This window comes from Chiloscyllium plagiosum, chromosome 5 (assembly GCF_004010195.1).
Source record: "Chiloscyllium plagiosum isolate BGI_BamShark_2017 chromosome 5, ASM401019v2, whole genome shotgun sequence".
Taxonomy (NCBI): Eukaryota; Metazoa; Chordata; class Chondrichthyes; order Orectolobiformes; family Hemiscylliidae; genus Chiloscyllium; species Chiloscyllium plagiosum.
In genome coordinates, this window is record NC_057714.1 from 112,550,217 (window position 1) to 112,569,232 (window position 19,016).

General features: G+C 42.8%; 1 protein-coding gene across 5 annotated transcripts in view; it reads left to right on the plus strand.

Moving 5' to 3' along the window:
* The window catches only part of hhatlb (hedgehog acyltransferase like, b), a 66,033-nt gene that overhangs the window by 2,650 nt on the left and 44,367 nt on the right, over window positions 1–19,016 (plus strand). For all 5 annotated transcript variants that reach the window (XM_043690821.1, XM_043690817.1, XM_043690820.1 and 2 more), the window contains exon 2: window positions 17,471–17,623. In XM_043690821.1, the coding sequence (XP_043546756.1) occupies window positions 17,518–17,623 (106 nt within the window). In that variant the 5' untranslated portion in view covers window positions 17,471–17,517. The remainder of the gene's footprint in view (window positions 1–17,470; window positions 17,624–19,016) is intronic.

The following is a 19,016-nucleotide window of genomic DNA, read 5'->3' on the forward strand; positions in this document are numbered from 1 at the left end:
CCCACCTTGTCTCAGTCCCAACCCTCAAACTCAGTACCACCTTCCTAACCTGCAATTTTCTTCTTGACCTCTCCGCCCCCACCCCTACTCCGGCCTATCACCCTCACCTTAACCTCCTTCCACCTATTGCATTTCCAATGCCCCTCCCCCAAGTCCCTCCTCCCTACCTTTTTATCTTGGCCTGCTTGGCACCCTTTCCTCATTCCTGAAGAAGGGCTCATGCCCGAAACGTCGATTCTCCTGCTCCTTGGATGCTGCCTGACCTGCTGCGCTTTTCCAGCAACACACTTTCAGCTCGGAAAGCACTACCAGCTGAAATGTGAGATAAGAACATGAATGAGAAATGTTTGAAGGGATGTGGGCCAGGTGCAGGCAAAGGGACTAGTTTAGTTTGGGATTATGGTTGGCACAGACTGGTTGGACCAAAGGGTCTGTTTCCTGCTGTATGACTGAGCACTAACTGGCCAGGAAAACAGGTCCGGGCTCCTTTGCCCTCCTTCAACCTGATGCCATGGGATTGTTTGTACCCATTTGAGAGGACCAATAGGATCTTGCTTAAAGCTCTGGTCTACAAAGGCCTCTCTGATAGTGATGCACTCCCCCTGTTCTGCTCTGGAATGTCAGCCTGGAGCTTTCTATTTCAGTCTCCAGGTGTGGGATTTGAAACCACAGTCTTGTCAAAAGGCTCAGATTCCTAACAAACACCATTACTGGAGTGTTTTGCTGGTCCCAGAGTTTTGTGATCCTTATAGAGTTGTTTCCCATCGGGCATAAATAGTACAGTGTGGGCAGAGTGAGTCAGGTCTCCAATGGAAAGTGAATTTGAGCTAGATTTAAAACAGAAATGCATGTAGGTAATGATAACAATGTAAGGATAGGTGGGAGGCTGGTAGATCTCTCATTCCCATGCAGAGCTATAGGTACAGTGTCAATATGTAATCGAGTTTTATAGATGTCAGAATTTGAAAGCTGGTTTTTGAACTTGCCTTCTCCTCTACCACTCTGTCTTCATCCCAAACACTCATGACAAAAGACACTGGAATTGCTGTACTGACACCAAGAAAGTTTGACGTGTGCTGAGTGAGTTCTGGCAAGTTAGTGTGACCCTTGCTGTTAACATCCTGGGTCCCTGGCACTGAGTCCTCAGTGCTAACCACTAAGCCACTGTGCCACCCCTGTTTAGTTTTGAACCTGTCTATAAGTGTGATAGACAAGGTATGAGCTTGCTTTTGAACTGTCCAATTATCTTGCTAAGAAGTTTGCAAGTGGACCCTCGCGGGGAAAACCGCCTCAGCCGCTCTCTAGAGCTCAACCTCCAACATCCTTATAAATCATTTCTGAACCCTTTCAAGTTTAACAACATCTTTCCTATAGCAGACCAGAATTGAACATTGTTATAGACTGGAATAGAAAGCTTCAGGCTGACATTCTGGTGCAGGAGCTGCCATGAGGAATGACCATGTAAGGAAGTTACCTAATTCTCCTCCCCTCCCATGGGTCCATCCGGATTTCCATTCCCCAGGACTTCATCTTGTTACATGGCTTCTTCAACAGTGCAGGAGATAGGAGCCTGCCAACATTCTGAACTGGAGAGAATGTATTCTGAATTAGAATTACAAGGATATTGAATGTAGGATCCTAGTCCAACATCTCATGCTGGGAGAGTGAGTAATTAGAGAACACAAATATTTATTTTCAGCTGCACTAGCGTCTGTATCCTCCAAGCCCACTTATCAGCCAGCTTGGCTTTCCATACAGAGATACAGATAGACAGCATGGAAACAGATACTTGTCCATGCCAACCAGATATCTTAAATTAATCTAGTCCCATTTGCCAGCATCTGGCCCATATCTCTCTCAAACCCTTCTTATTCATCTACCCATCCAGATGCCTTTTAAATGCAGTTATTGTACAAGCCTCCACTACTTCCTCTGGCAGCTCATTCCATATAAGCACCACCCTGTGTGTGAAAGTATTGCCCCTTGGGTCCCTTTTTAAACCTTTCCCCTCTCATCATAAACCTTTGCCATCTAGTTTTGGACTCCCCTACCCTGGGAAAAAGACCTTGACTATTTACCCTATTCATGGCCCTCATGATTTTATAAGCCTCTATAAGGTCACCTCTCAGCCTCTGATGCTGCAGGGAAAACAGCCCCAGCCTGTTCAGCCTCACCAATGGCTCAGATCCTCTAGTATCCTTTGTAAATCTTTTCTGAACCCAGTTCTGGAATGTAAATAGGCATCCTCAGGGGATGACCTGAACACAAGACTGAAAAAAGACTATGCCAAAAAGCATAAGTCCAGAACACAACCACCTTGTTTGACCCTGTTTCAGTTCAAAAAGAATTTTTATGTTGGCCTCCCACAGTTCACCTTCTCTATCACATTGTCATGGAGAAGGCAATTCACTTTGAGCAGCTTTAGTGGTAATATGGGAGAATGCTGGTTTAATAGAGTTGAGGAAGGCCACATGGCTGATGGTGATATGAGGACATCATTTCTGCTGTAAGTTAAGAAACTTCCTAACTGGGGTCATACCCAGGGAGTGAATCTGTATCGCAATTAATGGTTTCATAGCTGCATGTATTTTCTTTATTCATTCTCTGTATGTGGGCATTTTATTTCCCATCTGTAGCTGCCCTTGTGAAGGTGGTGATGAACTGCATGCTTGAACCACTGCAGTCCATGTGCTGTAGGTTGACCCACAATCCCATTGTGTGGTGTGATTGGTGGTGGGGGAAGGGGTGCAGTTTTGACCCACTGACAGTGAAGGAATGACAATATATTTCCAAGTCAGGATGGTGAGTTGCTTGGAGGGGAACTTGCAGGTGGTGGTGTTCCCATGTATCTGCTGCCCATGTCCTTCTGGATGTAAGTGGTCATGGATTTGGAGATGCTGTCTACGGTATCTTGGTGATAATTCACATTTCTAATCTGTATGTTATGTTTTATTGTCTTTTCTCATATTTAGTAACTAATAAACACCCCCCCTCTAATTTTAATTCGAGAAAACAGTTAACTTGATTCCTTTTAAAACATAAATCCAAAACATAGGATGTTCTTTACTTCTGTTAGATTTTTGCAGTTGCCCTGTGATGATCAAATATTGCGCTTTGAGGGCAAAGGGCACCATTATTGGTGAGTCCAGGCTTTCTCCATCTGTCTCTTTTTTTTTCAGTTGTCTTAAATCTCTCCTCTTTTTATTCATTCTTTATGCTTCACCCTTTTTCTCTTCTCCAACCTGGGCTTGACATTATGGTGTGGGACCTTACCCAATGGCGGTGAGATTATGAGATCTGAGGGCTAAAAGAATAATTTGAATTGTTAAAAAGACATTTTGTTTGTAGTTCTTCAATACAGAGATACAGAGATACAGATGGAAACAGATACTTGTCCATGCTAACCAGCTATCTTAAATTAATCTAGTCCCATTTGCCAGCATCTGGCCCATATCTCTCTCAAACCCTTCTTATTGAAACTGCTGAATGAATGTAGATGCCATAGAATTGGTACAACCAACCACTCACCTATTACCAGTGGCTGTAAGCTTTAGGCATTTGTATGATGGTATTCTGAGATTCTTTCCATCTTTTTTTTAAAAAAAGTCTTGTATAATTTGTTGAGTTTATACTTCATGGTTAATGTATTTTCATATATCAATATGAGTAATTTTACACAAACTCACCATTTTAAAGCTTCCAGGCTAATGTCCTTCCAACAGATACTGTTAGTTTCTGATGCAGAATGAAGTTTATCCTCTCCATCTTGTATAGAATCAGGATAATCTCAAAGGTAATGGCAGGTAAGTGACAGTGATAGAGAGCTTGAGGATGCAAAGCCATATAGAATATTAGGATGTCTGCAGTGTGGAAGCAAGCCTTTTGGCTGATTTGAGTCCACACTGACCATTCAAAGAGCATCCTATCCAGACCCACCCCATACCCAGTCCCTGTAACCCTGCATTTCCCATGGCTAATCCACCTAGCCTTCCCATCCCTATGGGCAATTTAGCATGGCCAATCGACCTAACCTGCACATCCTCTTTTGGGAGGAGGAACACAGCGTCGTGAACTGATTTTTCAAAGTGTGGGCAGGAGATGGAGTGGTAGGTATCTTTTGATGGTTGTCGTGATGTCATCGAGATGTACAGCACGGAAACAGACCCTTCGATCCAACTCATCCACACTGACCAGTTATCTTAACCTAATCTAGTCCCATATCCCTCTAAACCTTTCCTATTCATATACTCATTCAGATGCCTTTTAACAGCTGTAATTGTACCAGCTTCCACCACTCCATCTGCAACTCATTCCATACACCCACCACCCTCTGTGCGAAAACGTTACCCCTTAGGTCCCTTTTATATCTTTCTCCTCGCACCTTAAACCTTTGCCTTCTAGTTCTGGACTTCCCCCACCCCAGGGAAAATACTTTGTCTATTTATCCTATCCATGCCACTCATGATTTTTATAAACCTCTATAAGGTCACCCCTCAGCCACTGACACTCCAGGGAAAACAGTTACAGCCTATTCAGCCTCTTCCTATAGCTCAAATCTTCCACCCCTGCAACATCCTTGTGAAATCTTTCCTGAACGCTTTCAAGTTTCACAATATCCTTCCAATAGGATGGTGACTAGAATTGCACGCAATACTCCTAAAGTGGCCTAATCAATGTCCTACACATCTGCAACATGACCTCTCAACTCCTATACTCTATGCTATGACCAATAAAGGAAAGCATACCAAATGCCGCCTTCACTATCCTATCTACCTGCGACTCTACTTTCAAGGACCTATAAACCTGCACTCCAAGGTCTCTTTGTTCAGCAACACTCCCTAGGACCTTAAGTGTATGAGTCCTGGTCTGATTTGCTTTCCCAAAATGCAGCACCTCACATTTATCAGAATTAAACTCCGTCTGCCACTTCTCAACCCATTGGCCCAACTGGTCAAGATCCTGTTGTAATCTGAGGTATCCCTCTTCGCTGTCCACTACATCTCCAATTTTGGTGTCATCTGCAAACTTGCTAACTACACCTCTTATGCTCACATCCAAATCATTTATATAAACGATGAATAGTGGACCCAGCATCGATCCCTGTGGCACACCACTGGTCACAGGCCTCCAGTCAGAAAATCAACCCTCCTCCACCACCCTCTGTCTTCTATCTTCAAGCCAGTTCAACATCCAAGTGACTAGTTCTCCTTGTATTCCATGAGGTCTAGCCTTGCTAACCACTCTCCCATGGGGAACCTTGTCGAACACCTTACTGAAGTCCATATAGATCATGTCTATCACTCTGTCCTCATCAATCCTCTTTGTTACTTCAAAAAGCTCAATCAAGTTCATGAGAGATGATTTCCCACAAAGTCTGCTGACTATCCCGAGTCAGTCTTTGCATTTCCAAATACATGTACATCCTGTCCTTCAGGATTCCCTCCAACAACTTGCCCACCACCGATGTCAGATTCACCAGTCTATAGTTCCCACCTTTTCATTACCACCTCTCTTAAATAGTGGCACCATATTAGCCAATGTCCAGTCTTCCAGCTCCTCACCTGTGACTATTGATTATACAAATATCTCAGCAAAGAACCAAGCAATCACTTCCCTCGCTTCTCAGAGTTGTAGGGCACACCTGATCAGATCTTGGGGATTTATCTACTTTACTTTCTTTCATTTCAAGACATCAGTGCCACCACCTCTGTAATATGGACATTTTTCAAGACGTCACCATCTATTTCCCCACATTCTATATCTTTCATGTCCTTCTCCACAGTAAACACTGATGTAAAATACTTGATTATCTCCCCCATCTCTTGCATCTCCACACATAGACGGCTTTGCTGATCTTTAAGGGGCCCTATTCCCTCCCTAGTTACCCTTTTGTTGTATTTATTTATAAAAACCCTTTGGATTCTCCTTAACCCTATTTGCCAAAGCTATGTCATGTCCCCTTTTTGCCCTCCTGATTTCCTTTTTAAGTATATTCCTACTGCCTTTATACTCTTAAGGATTCACTCAATCTCATACCTGACTTATGCTTAGTAGTGGTCCAGAATGGTCATTTGGTGGGGCAGGAGATGTGTTGGTGGTACTCTGGCAGCACTCAAACGATCGGGGCAGGGTCCACTAATTTTTGTCATTTATAGGATGTGACCATATGTATACTTAGTAAGTTTTGCAAATGACACCAAAATTTGAGATGTGCTCGAGAGCAAAGAAGGTTACTTCAAAGTATAATGAGATTTTGATCAGCTCAGCCAATTGGCTGAGGAGTGGCAGATGGAATTTAAATTAGGTAAATGTGAGATGCTGCATTGTTGGAAAGGCAAATCAGGGCAGGACTTGTCCACTTAATGGTAAGGTCTAGGGGACCAACAAAGAGACCTTGGAGTGCAGGTTCATAGTTCCTTTATGAGTGGAGTCACTGGTAAATAGGATAATGAAGAAGGCATTTGATATGCTTTCCCTTATTAGTCAGAGCATTGAGTATAGGAGGTGGGAGGTCATGTTGAGAATGTACTGGACATTTTTGGAGTATTGTATGTAATTCTGGTCTTTTTCCAATAGGAGGAAGGATATTGTGAAACTTGAAAGGGTTTGAAAATTATTTATAAGGATGTTGCCAGGATTGGAAGATTTGAGCTACAGGTAGAGGCTGAATAGACTAGGGTTGTTTTCCCTGGAGCGTCGGCGGCTGAGGTGTGGCCTTATAGAAGTTTATAAAATCATGAGGTGCATAGATAAAGTAAATAGACAAGGTCTTTTTCCCTGGGATGGGAGAGTCTAGTTCTAGAGGGCATAGGTTTTGGGTGACGGGAAAGATATAAAAGGGACATCTTTTTCACGCAGAGGGTGGTGTGTGTATGGAATGAGCTGCCAGAGGAAGTGGTGGCAGCTGGTACAATTACAGCACTTAAAAGGCATCTGGATGGGTAGTTGAATAGGAAGGGTTTAGAGGGATATGGGCCAAGTCCTAGAAAATGGGACTCGATTAGGTGAGAATATCTGGCCGGCATGGATGAGTTGGACTGAAGGATCTGTTTCCGTGCTGTATATCTCTGACTCTATAAATCTATTTGCATTTGGAAACCGTATCTGTGAAAGAAGGGAACTCTTTCAAATAAACTGCGGGGTTGAATGAAGAAGGGGCAGTCAATTTACCCCTCTTCACTCCGAAATAGAAGTATTTGTGGGTGTCCTGTCCAAAAACATGACAAATTGGAGACTCCTGCTGGGTAATGTATGTAGTAAGTCATTGCAATGCATCTTGTAGATGGTACACACTGCTGTATAAGATTTTGTGGTGAGAGATGACTGTTGAAGGTGGCAGATGGAATAGTAATTAAGTGGGATGCTTTGTCCTGGATGGTGTAAGCTTCAAGTGTTGGCGACCCGCCTTCATCCCACAGTCAACGTTCTGCTGGCAGACTGTTCATCTGAGGGAAGGCCATAGACTAATTAGGACAGCATAGTGGCTCAGTAGTTAGCACTACTTCCTCACAGCACCACAGACCCTGGTTCAATTCCACCCTTTGTGTGGAGTTTGCTCTTTCTTTCTCTCCCTGTATCTGCGTGGATTTCCTCCGGATGCTTTGGTTTCCCCTCCATAGTCCAAAAATGTGCAGGTTAGGTGGATAGGCCATGGCAAAAACAGGGATCGGGTTAATGGGGTGGATCTGGGTGGGATGCACTTCAGTGGGTCGGTATGGACTTGATGGGCCAAATGACGTGCTTCCACGCTGTAGGGATTCTTTGTATCTATGAAAGAGACCTTTCAGCCAGTAAGGGTGGTGCTGGCTCTCTGCAGAGCATCCTAGTCTATCCTTGTAGCAGGTCAAACTTGATACTGAACCACATTAAAAACATTAGGACAAATGAGCGAAAGCTTTGCTCAAGGGGTAGGTTTTGTGGATAGCATTTAAGACTATATGGAGTGAGTAAATCAGGGACATTAATACAGCAGAATTGGAGAAGCACAGAGGTCTTGGAGGGTTGTGGGGATGGAGGAATTGCCTGGTTTGAATGAACCAGCACTCACAGACGTATAGATGAATAACACTGCTAAAATATTAAAAATCGCACAACACCAGGTTATAGTCCAACAGGTTTAATTGGAAGCACACTAGCTTTCGGAGCGACGCTCCTTCGTCAGGTGATAGATGAAAGGCATCGCTCCCAAACCTAGTGCTTCCAATTACACCTGTTGGACTATAACCTGGTGTTGTGTGATTTTTAACTTTGCACACCCCAGTCCAACACCGGCATCTCCAAATCATGACCGCTAAAAGAGACATTCTACCGAAGATTTTGTCTTACACCCTTACAAACACACACATTAGAAGCAGTAGGAGGCCATTTAGCCCCTCGAGCCTGCTCTGCTGTTCAGCAAGTTCCTGGTCAATCTGATTTGGCCCCAACACTGCACTTCTGCATATCTCTGTGACTTTTAACTCCCTTGTTAGTCAGGAATCTATTTACCTCTGCCATAAAGAGAGTCAATGAATCTATGCAAAGCCCCTCTCTGGAAAGCTTGGTGGCTCAGTGGTTAGCATGGCTGCCTCACAGCACCAAGGACCTGGGTTCAGTTCCACCCTCTGGCAACTGTCTGCATGTTCTCCCCGTGTCAGTGTTTTTCTTCTGGATACTAGTTTCCTCCCACAGTTGAAAGATGTGCAGTTTAGATGGATTGGACATGGGAAATGCATGGCTATAGGGATAGGATGGGGGTTTGGGTCTGGGTGGGATGCTCTTCAATGGATTGTGTAGACTCGATGGGCTGAATGGCCTGCTGCTAAACTATAGGGATTCTATGAATCAAAACGACCTGATTTTTGAACCTGACTGTTCTATAACTTTAAATCCCTTACCACTGATTCTTGGCCTTCATTCCTGGCCAGAAGTTCCTCCTCAATCTAGGGTGACTAATCCATAGCTCCACATCAGCCTTGCCTCCATTCATTCCCTCCATTCTCAGTTCCCCAATTCTGTGAAGATTATCATGTTGAAAGTTCAGATGTATGTAGGCCTGTTGCACATTGAAATGTCCCTGCCTGTCAGCTCTGCCCTTGTAATACCACATCAATTCCTCATTATCCTATACATAGAATTAAAAATCTTCACCTCCTTGGCTTTACCTTGATCTATTCAACCTCCAATCATTTAACCCCACAAAAGACCTTTTATCCCAAATATGTCCTTTTGTACAATTTGATGGCAGATTCTATAGCCATCCTGTTGTTGGAGTTCCCTTCACAATATTTCAACCATGCGTTCATTTCTCTATCCACTACTGTTCCCTCTCCATTCCCATCCCTCAAAAATTGTCATTGCCACCCCCATGGAAAAAAACCCTCCATTCTCCTGTCCTAGTAAATTAATATCCTCTCTCTCCAGAGAATTAGATTTTTTTACATAAATCTAAGTTCATTCCTCCTACAATTTTGATCTGTATCTTTCCATTCAACTTTCCCTTCCCATGACTGAATATGCCCCAACCGTAATTACCAACTATATTTGCTGTAACTGTGGTGTAATGCCTTTCTTTGTTCATACTAACCCCTGAGTTTCTCTTGAGCCAATTAACCACATCAGCTTACCCCGATGTCTTTTCTGTCCAGTCCAGGGACTGGTTCTTCTTTAGTTCCCCATCACCTATAGAACCTCAACTTCTGTTCTATTCAAACACGGTACCTTAAGCTTTTTGAAGACTCCATCTATGACCACTTCACTTCCACACTGTCTCTTGGCTGCAGCACCACATGACAAATGTTTTCCTATGGACACTGGCAACATCAACTTCATTTCTGTAACCACCCTCTGAATGCCCCCACTGTCAATCGACTATTGGTGGAATCACAGCTTTTCCCAGCTCAACATTGGGAAGACTAACTACATAATCTCTGGCCCCTGACAGATATATGTTGACCTTCTCCAGACACTGCCGTCAGCTAAACAATGATTCTGTTGGCGAACTAGTGCCATATTGACTCAGAACTGAACTTCTGACTCCTTACTTGCTCAGTATTCAAATCTGTTACTTCAATCTTTGCACCAGTGACTATCTCCACCCTGCCTCTGACAATCATCTATTGTTCCCACCTCAAATTTCAATATTCCAATGCTCACTCAGTTAGTCTCCTAGCCCTGTTTCTCCTAATATCAATTGATATAAAAACCCGATACCTCCAACGTGAGTGTTAGCCAGTCCGCACAGCTCTGTAACACCTCAGTGTTAACCCCTGCTGCTCTACTCCCTTCCAATCCTCCCAAACACACTCTTCAATTCCTGTCACCTGCTAATTGGTGCAATGGGCAGGCACCACTTTCTGGGAGGTTTCCTCAAACCTTCCCTACTACTGCTTGAAGACACTTCCTTGACTGACCTATCAATCATTCAGTTGAGTTGTGTGAAGTGTTGGAGTCATTAGCTTCTTAAAAAACAATGGACTCCTAGAAATGATTAAGTAATTCACAAATGAGTGAAAAATGGATGTTAGTCACGGGGGAGAATGAGACTCATTGAGATACCTGCTACCCACCACCGCAACCCCCCACCCCCTCCACCCCCTCCTGTTTAGAGCATTTCAACAGTTGTAACAGGGAATCCATATCGCTATTTGAATGTTGTAAACAGGAGGAGGGGGCAGCTGGTATCTGTTAGTTTAATGGCTGCCTCACAAAGACCATTTAAAATACTAAGGGCCCCATATATTTCCAGTATGGAGATAGAATTCTAACAGTCTCATTTAACAGACCCCTGAGTTTGAAATAAAAAGAAGACATGACAATTTAAAGATTTCTTTTGTGGGATGTAAGTATCATTAGCTAGAACAACATTTTATTGCCTAATCCTAGCTGCCCTTGAGAAGGTGATGGTGTGCCGTTATCTTGAACCACCTGCAGTCCGTGGCCCAATGCTGTCATGGCTGGAGTTCAGGGTTTTGACCCAGCAACAGTGAAGGGACAGCCACACGTTTTCAAGATCAGGAGGGGAGTGATTCAGAGGAGTTGGTGGTGTCCCAAAGCGTGTGCTGCTTTTGACCCTCTGGGCAATAGAAAAATACTGCCAAATCAGCCTTGGTAAATATCCATAGTGTATCTTGTAGATGGTACACACTGCTGCTACTGAGCATCGACGGTGGAGGGAGTGAATGTTTCAGGTGATGGACATGGTGTCAATCAAGTTGGCTTCTACCCAGCAATATTATCAACTGTGTGGCAGCAACAGATAGATACTGTCAGAGTAGTAATACTGTTTGAATACTATCATTAAAAATTATCTTACCTTATTCACTGGAGGCTGAGCACCACACTCTCAATGCTGCAGTCCCCACTTTCATCCCTAAAGACACACTTAATGTGAAATGTTTGTCAACGGAGCACCATTTTGTCAAACTATCACTCAAACTATGCAGCAAATAGTGCTAAATTTCCTTTCCTATCCTTGTATAGCCTTTGAGTCCTAACCCTGAACAATCACAATGATTCTGAATTCCCTTCTGAAATGGCCAAGAATGACACAATCCCCTCACCTCCTTGAAGATAATCAGGGAGGTAGTGGAAATACCAGTGATGGTCACGTCCTATAAATCTTTAAACAGTCAAACACAGGAGATTAGGTTAGAAACTTTCGGTGGAAAGAAATGGGATTGTGGGGCAATTTGGTGAAAGCGTTTGCTCCCATCCAATATTTCCAATGCAGACAGAGAAAGTTTGCAGTGATTATGAGCACAAAATGAAACTTGAGACTTAGTGTAAAGTGGAGGAGAAATCATTTTGATGCAGTGTGTTGCAAATACATTGCAAAAAGCGTTGATTTGAAAGAGTGAGCATGTTGACATGAATGGGTGAAATGAATGGTTGCAGGAATATGGGACAGAGGACACTTCAAAGTGGTTAGTGCTACACCTTGAAGAATGATAAACACAATGGCAGAATTATGGATTGGAGAACCTGTTCCTTTTGAGAAAGTGCTGATATTCTAGTAAGGAAATATCACATATCAGATCATTGTTCTTATAATCAGCAGTCCCATGTTAGAGAATGCACAGTCCCAGGGAGACAAGTGAAGGAACCAGTAGAGCAACATGAGTGTCATGGACTGAATTAACCTTTTGTTTTTAATCACATTTTTTTTCCAAATGTATTTTGCCTGCAGTCACCAAGGAAGCAGAACGCTGTTGACTTCCTAGTGTTCATAAAACACAGGAGTAGGCGTAGACCATTCAGCCCAACCAATGTGCTCCAGCATTCAATGAGATCACACTGAACATATAATAATCCTCAACTCCATCTTGCTGGTTTTTCTCACAACCTTTGATTTCCTGACAGTTCCTTGGTCATGGACTCTCCTACAAGGGGAAACAATCTTTCCACATCTATCCTGTCAAGTACTTAAGAATCTCGTAAGCTTGTCTCTGTTTTCTAAATTCCAAAGATAAAGCTTACCTATTGCAACCTGCTTAATCTCTCCTCATAAGACAGTCCTTCCATACCCAGGATCAGCCGAGTGAACAGCCTCTGGTCTGCCTCCAAGGACAGTACATCTTTCCTTAGGTGAGGGGCCCAAAACTCTTCGCGGTCTTCAAACTGTGCTCTGACTAGTGCCTTGTCTAATTTTAGCAAAACCTCCCAACTTTTATATTCCATTTCCTTTGAAATAAAGGCCAACATTCCATTTGATTTCCCTATTACCTGCATGCTAGTTATTTGTGACTTATGGACAAGGACTTTCAAGTCCCTCTGTGCTGTAGTTTTCTGCAGTCTTTTACTACTCAAAATAATATTCAGCTCCACTCCTTCTTGCCAAAATGTACAGCCTCACATTTCTCCACGTTCTGTTCCTTCTGCCAAGTTTTGCCTCTTTTGTTTTTCTGTCATCTGCACACTTGACAATAGTATATTCACTACCATCATCCAAGTCACTAACATATATTGTCAATCATTATGGTTCCAGCATTGATCTATGTGCTACTCCATAGTTACAGGTTGACATCCTGATATTGTGACCCCTTATCCCAACTCTGTCTTTTATTACTTGGCCAATCCTCCATCCATACTAACACACCAACCCCAACTCCATGGGCTCTTATCTTATTAAACAGCCTAATGTGATGTGATCATAAGGAATGTGATTCTTGACTTCAGAGTTCACCACCATAAATTTTGAATGAACTGAAATTGGTCTTCAGTAGAAGTTATGGTTGGTAATGTAGAAACATCAGCTATCGTCTTCCTAAGCATATATCTCTTGATGGGTCAGTCATAGAGTCTTACAACATGGAAACAGACTCTTTGGTCCAACTTGTCCATGCCGACCAGGTTTCCCAAGTTAAACTAACCCCATTTCCCTGCGTTTGGCCTATATCCCTCTAAATCCTTCCTTTTCATGTACAGGTTGTTCTGCTATGATGCTTGTTTCATTAACATGAATTCACTAATATGATTGATGAATTGGAGATTGTTTCTAAAGGGCCAAGTTTTAAAGCGTGTGTTATAATGTGAATCCAATCCCATTAGTTTAAATGGCACTTCTATTACATGGTTTGCTTATAACACGGGATTGCGCGAGAATGGATCAACCGTGTTATAGCAGAACTGATTGCACCTGTCCAAATGTCTTTTAAATGTTATAACTGTACCCACCTCTACTACTTCCTCTGACAGTTTATTCCACATACAAACCACATGGAAACAGACTCTTTGGTCCAACTTGTCCATGCCGACCAGGTTTCCCAAGTTAAACTAACCCCATTTCCCTGCATTTGGCCTATATCCCTCTAAATCCTTCCTATTCATGTACAGGTTGTTCTGCTATGTTTTTAAAAAAAAGTTGCCCCTCAGTCCCTTTTCTCCTCTCATCTTAAGATTATTCCCTGTAGTTTTGAGCTTCATCAGATGTAATGACTTTGCCTGTTAACACAGTCTGTCTGAGGAATTCGTGTGCTAACATTGTCATTATCCAGTCACCAAGCAAGACTCGACCCTATTTAATCTGATGTGGAGATGCTGGTGTTGGACAGGGATGGACTGTTTATTTGGAAGTACAAGCTTTCAGACTATAACAGGACAAACCTGTTGGACTATAACCTAGTGTTGTGTGATTTTTAACAATTTAATCTGAGTCAAGACTGTGGCATGAATAATGAAGGCGCACCATTGAAAGTCTGGGCTGATCTGGTCAGCAATATAGCAAAACAGTATAAAATAAAGGGTATTACTCTAAAGGGTGTATGCAAGCAGAGATAAGTGGGACAGCATGCTGGCTTAGTGGTTAGCATGGCTGCCTCACAGCACCAGTTACCTGGGTTCGATTCTCTCCTCTGATGACTATTTGTGTGGAGTTTGCAGTTTCTCCCTGTGTCTGTGTGGGTTTCCCCCAGGTGCTGTAGTTTCCTTCCACAATCCAATAATGTGCAGGTTAGGTCAATTGGCCATGCTAAATTGCCCCATAGTGTCCAGGGATGTGTAGCTGAATTAGCCAAGGGAAATGCAGGTACAGGGTAGGTCTGAGTGGTATCCTCTTCAGAGGGTTGGTATAGACTCAATGGGCTGAATAGCCTGCTTCTAAAGTATAGGGATTCTATAATTATTTATAATGTATGGTTAGTAAAGGTATGGTATGGTTAGTAAAGCATACAATATTTTAGGTCTGGACCAGATGGGCCAATGGGCTGAGAGGTGGCAGATGGAGTTTAATTCAGATAAATGCGAAGTGCTAAGATTTGCTTTCCCAAAATGCAGCAAGACTTATACACTTAACAGTAAGGTCCTAGGGAGTGTTGCTGAACAAAGAGGCCTTGGAGTGCAGGTTCATAGCTCCTTGAAAGTGGAGTCGCAGATAGAGAGGATAGTGAAGAATGTGTTTGGTATGCTTTCCTTTATTGGTCAGAGTATTGACTACAGGAGTTGGGAGGTCATTGGTTAGACCACTGTTGGAATATTGTGTGCAATTCTGGTCTCCTTCTTATCGGAAAGATGTTGTGAAACTTGAAAGGGTTCAGAAAAGATTTACAAGGATGTTGCCAGGGTTGGAGGATCTGAGCTACAGGGAGAGGCTGAACAGGCTGGGGCTGTTTTCCCTGGAGCGTCGGAGGCTGAGGGGTGACCTTAGAGGTTTACAAAATTATGAGGGTCATGGATAGGATAAATAGACAGTCTTTTCCCTGAAGTCCAGAATTAGAGGGCATAGGTTCAGGGTGAGAGGGGAAAGATATATAAAAGAGACCTAAGGGGCAACCTTTTCACGCAGAGGGTGGTACATGTATGGAATGAGCTGCCAGAGGATGTGGTGGAGTCTGGTACAATTGCAACATTTAAGAGGCATTTGGATGGGCATATGAATAGGACGGGTTTGGAGGGATATGGGCCGGATGTTGGCAGGTGGGACTAGATTGGGTTGGCATATCTGGTCGGCATGGATAGGTTGGGCCGAAGGGTCTGTTTCCATGCTGTACATCTCCATGACTCTAAAAAGGGGCAGAGGATAAAAGAGCAGGGATTTAAGATGAACTTTTATAAGAAGCTGGTCAGTCCTCAGTTGGTGTATCGTGTCCAGTTTAGGGTGCACATAAAAAGCATTGGAGAGAGTGCAAAAGAAGTGGTTTTAGCAGTGTGATGCTTCAATAATGATGACCTATTGGAGAAATTGGGAACAAAAACAGAAATTGCCGGAAGAATTCAGCAGGTCTGGCAGCATCTATGGAGAGAAATCAGAGTTAACATTTTGGTTCCCATAACGCTAACCTCTGCTTTTTCTTCACAGATGCTGCCAGACCTGCGGAGATCTTCTGTTTTTATTTCCAGCATTCGCAGTTCGTGATTTTTTTTTTAGAGAAGTTAGGACTGTTTTCCTTTATAGATTTGATTGATGCTTTCAAAGATCTATGCAAAGCAGACGGGGAGAACTGTTCCTGCTCGTAAAAGCTCGGCGGGTGCAGATTTTAATGTGATTTGCAAAAGAAGCAAATGCGATGTGGGGTTTAAAAGAGTTTTTAACCCAGCGAGTGATTGGTGTCTGGAATGTGCGACTTGGAAATATACTGGAGACAGATTCACTCAGGGCATTTAAGAGATGATTATTGAAATAGAAACAATGTGATGGTTACAGGGAAGGAAATGGAGAATGAACATCTTGACTGACTGAGAAGCAATGGGCTGAATGGTCACCTACTGCCCTGTAAAAATTGTGGATATTAAGCATCCCCTTGTTGTAAAGGCAAAGATATTTCTTTTAACAATAGCAAATTTATATTTATCCTTTTGAAAATTATTTTTTAAATGGTCTTTTAAATCATTGTAAACTGTACCCATTAAATGTTCTGGTTTTGGTTGGTCTTAGGATGGACTTCCTCTTGATGAAACCCCTGTATATTTTTAATTTTTTTTAATTGAAAAGCCATTCTCAGTAATATTTACTTGAACGCTCAGGGATGCCACTGAAGCCAAAATCCTACTCAGCGATAACTGGAGCGCAACACAATCTTCTTGTTAAACACTCCTGGGTGTTACTGGTTTGGTTTTGCTGCTGCTAGTTAATGCTGACTGTTGAAAGAATGACAGTTTCTGGAGCACAAGCTGAGGACAATGGTCCCTTTACTGCAAAGCCCTATCAGTATGACTGGACTACAGATTGAGATGGAGCTATCACAGAAGCTGTTTCTTTTACAATGGGTTTTTCTTTTTTGTTTTGAATGCAAAATTAATGGGAATGGGGATAACATGAACTGGTCCACTTTAGCAGGAAGAATAGAAAAGCAGCGCTTATAATACAGTAAGTTCTGGGGAAATTCAGCAGGTCTGGCAGCATCTTGGCAGAGAGAAACAAGGTTACCTCAAAAGGATCACTGGGCTCGAAACCTTAACTCTGTTTCTCTCTCCACAGTTCGTACCAGATCTGTTCAGTTTCTCCAGAAATGTCATCTGTTTTTTGTTTCAGACCATAGATTCCCTACAATGCAGAAGCAGGCCATTTGGCCCATCAAATCTACTACGACCCTCCAAAGAACATCCCACCCAGACCCACCCTATCCCTGTAACCCGGCTTTTCCCACTGCTAACTCCTTGGATGTAAGGTCAAGGTGACTGTGTTGGAAGAGTATACCCAGAAATTGAGGTGTGTGTGTGTGTGTGTGTGTCTAGCTATAGGTACTGGTTGAAGGTACAGACCTGCCATTCACTCATGGTAATGCTAATCAACCGATATTTAATGACAGTCCTCTCCTCCATGTTTCCACAGATGTGAGCCTATTTATTTTAAGTGACTTGTCTCTACCATTTAAGACAGTGGGCAGAGGAATCCCAAAAGGAACAAATGCTTAATATGCTCTGTCATTAGCAGAGCTACTTCAAATTACATTTACAAAGCAGCATGTCAGGAGTTAAAAACTGGCAGTAGTACATTTATAGTTTGAATGCTAATTTATGATTTTTTGTCTCTGTGTCTCTCTCTTCCCCCCGACAGCCCCTTCAGTTCAGCTATTCCTTCCCCGGTGTCCGTGATCTGCAGATATGGGTCTCAAGGCAGCTTTACCCAAAGCGGAGCTGTGTCTCTATGTCCTGGTGTTATCCCTGGCCATTCTGTGGGCAGCGAGCTGGATCTGTGAAGCTTCAGCAGGTAACAGGAAGGAGGCTTACCCCCTCAACAGACATTGGTTCTCCATCCTCCAACAACCCCCTTCTCCTCCCCCGAAACGGTTCTTTCTGTGCGTTTTAACTATTCAGTTGCTGAAATAGGAGTATATTGACAGTATGTCTTGAGAATACATTGGCTCAAAGCAATGGACCCGAATGACCTGTTCCTGTGCTGTAAAATCTGTGTAAAGTGGCATTGGGAGATAGTAAGGATTGAATAATAGCAGCAAGCCTCCATAAACCCTTTTATAAGTCTCTCCCAAACCGTCTCATTAAAACTTAAATGGTTTCAAATTTATTGACTTGACTTTTATGTTGTTAACTCTGCCAGGAGCTGCCTGGGTCTAAACGATGCATTCCCTGTGTGGGTCAGCTGGTCAGGTCACCTATAACAGGCTGTAGGAATGGAAATGAATGCGGTATTCACATCAGAGATAAATTGAATAAAAACTAATGTCTAAGCTGTCTAATTGGAAGAGAAAGGGTTTGGCAAAGGGACAGAATGCTAACAGTGAACTCTGCTTTCAGTGTTTGGTAGGATGCTTGACAACATTTGTATTCCAAGTGAAATCTCTTACACTGCATCACAAAATAACATTGTTTTTAGCTGTAATTTATTTGCAACTGTCATTTATTTTGTATAAATCTCATTTCTAGCATTCGTAGATGCTTTTAATTTATATCTCAAGCTGTGAGTGTCAACATATATACTCTTGGAGGCAGTGCCCTGTTACAAAGATTAATTCTTCTACTATCACCAATGCTCAGCAGAGGGGTGCACTGTCTACAGGATGCACTGCAGAAATTCCTGTCTCTCTCTTACCTTCTGAACAACACTTGCAATCTTCTTTAAGATTACTAGTTAGCTTACTCTCATATTCCATTTTCTCTGCCCTCTTTTTTTTTTTAAAAATGTTATACTCTGCTTGTTTTTAAAGGTTTCCCAACGCTCTATCTTCCCATGTATCTTCACCATATTGTATGCTTTTTCTTTGCTTTTATGCTGTCCCTGAATTCCCTTGTCAGCCATGGCTGCCTTGTCCTCCCCTCAGTAAATTCCTTCTTCCTTGGTATGAGTTTCTGCTGTGTCTCCTGACTGACACCAGAAATGCCTGCCATTACTGCTCCACCATTTTCCCTGCTAGACTCCCCTTTAAATCAATTCTGGCCAGCTCCTCCCTCATGTCTTTTGTATTTACCTTTACTCAACTGCTACATCTGAGGTAAAAACAATGACTACAGATGCTGGAAACCAGATTCTGGATCAGTGGTGCTGGAAGAGCACAGCAATTCAGGCAGCATCCGAGGACAGGCAAAATCGACGTTTCGGGCAAAAGCCCTTCATCAGGAATAAAGGCAGAGAGCCTGAAGCGTGG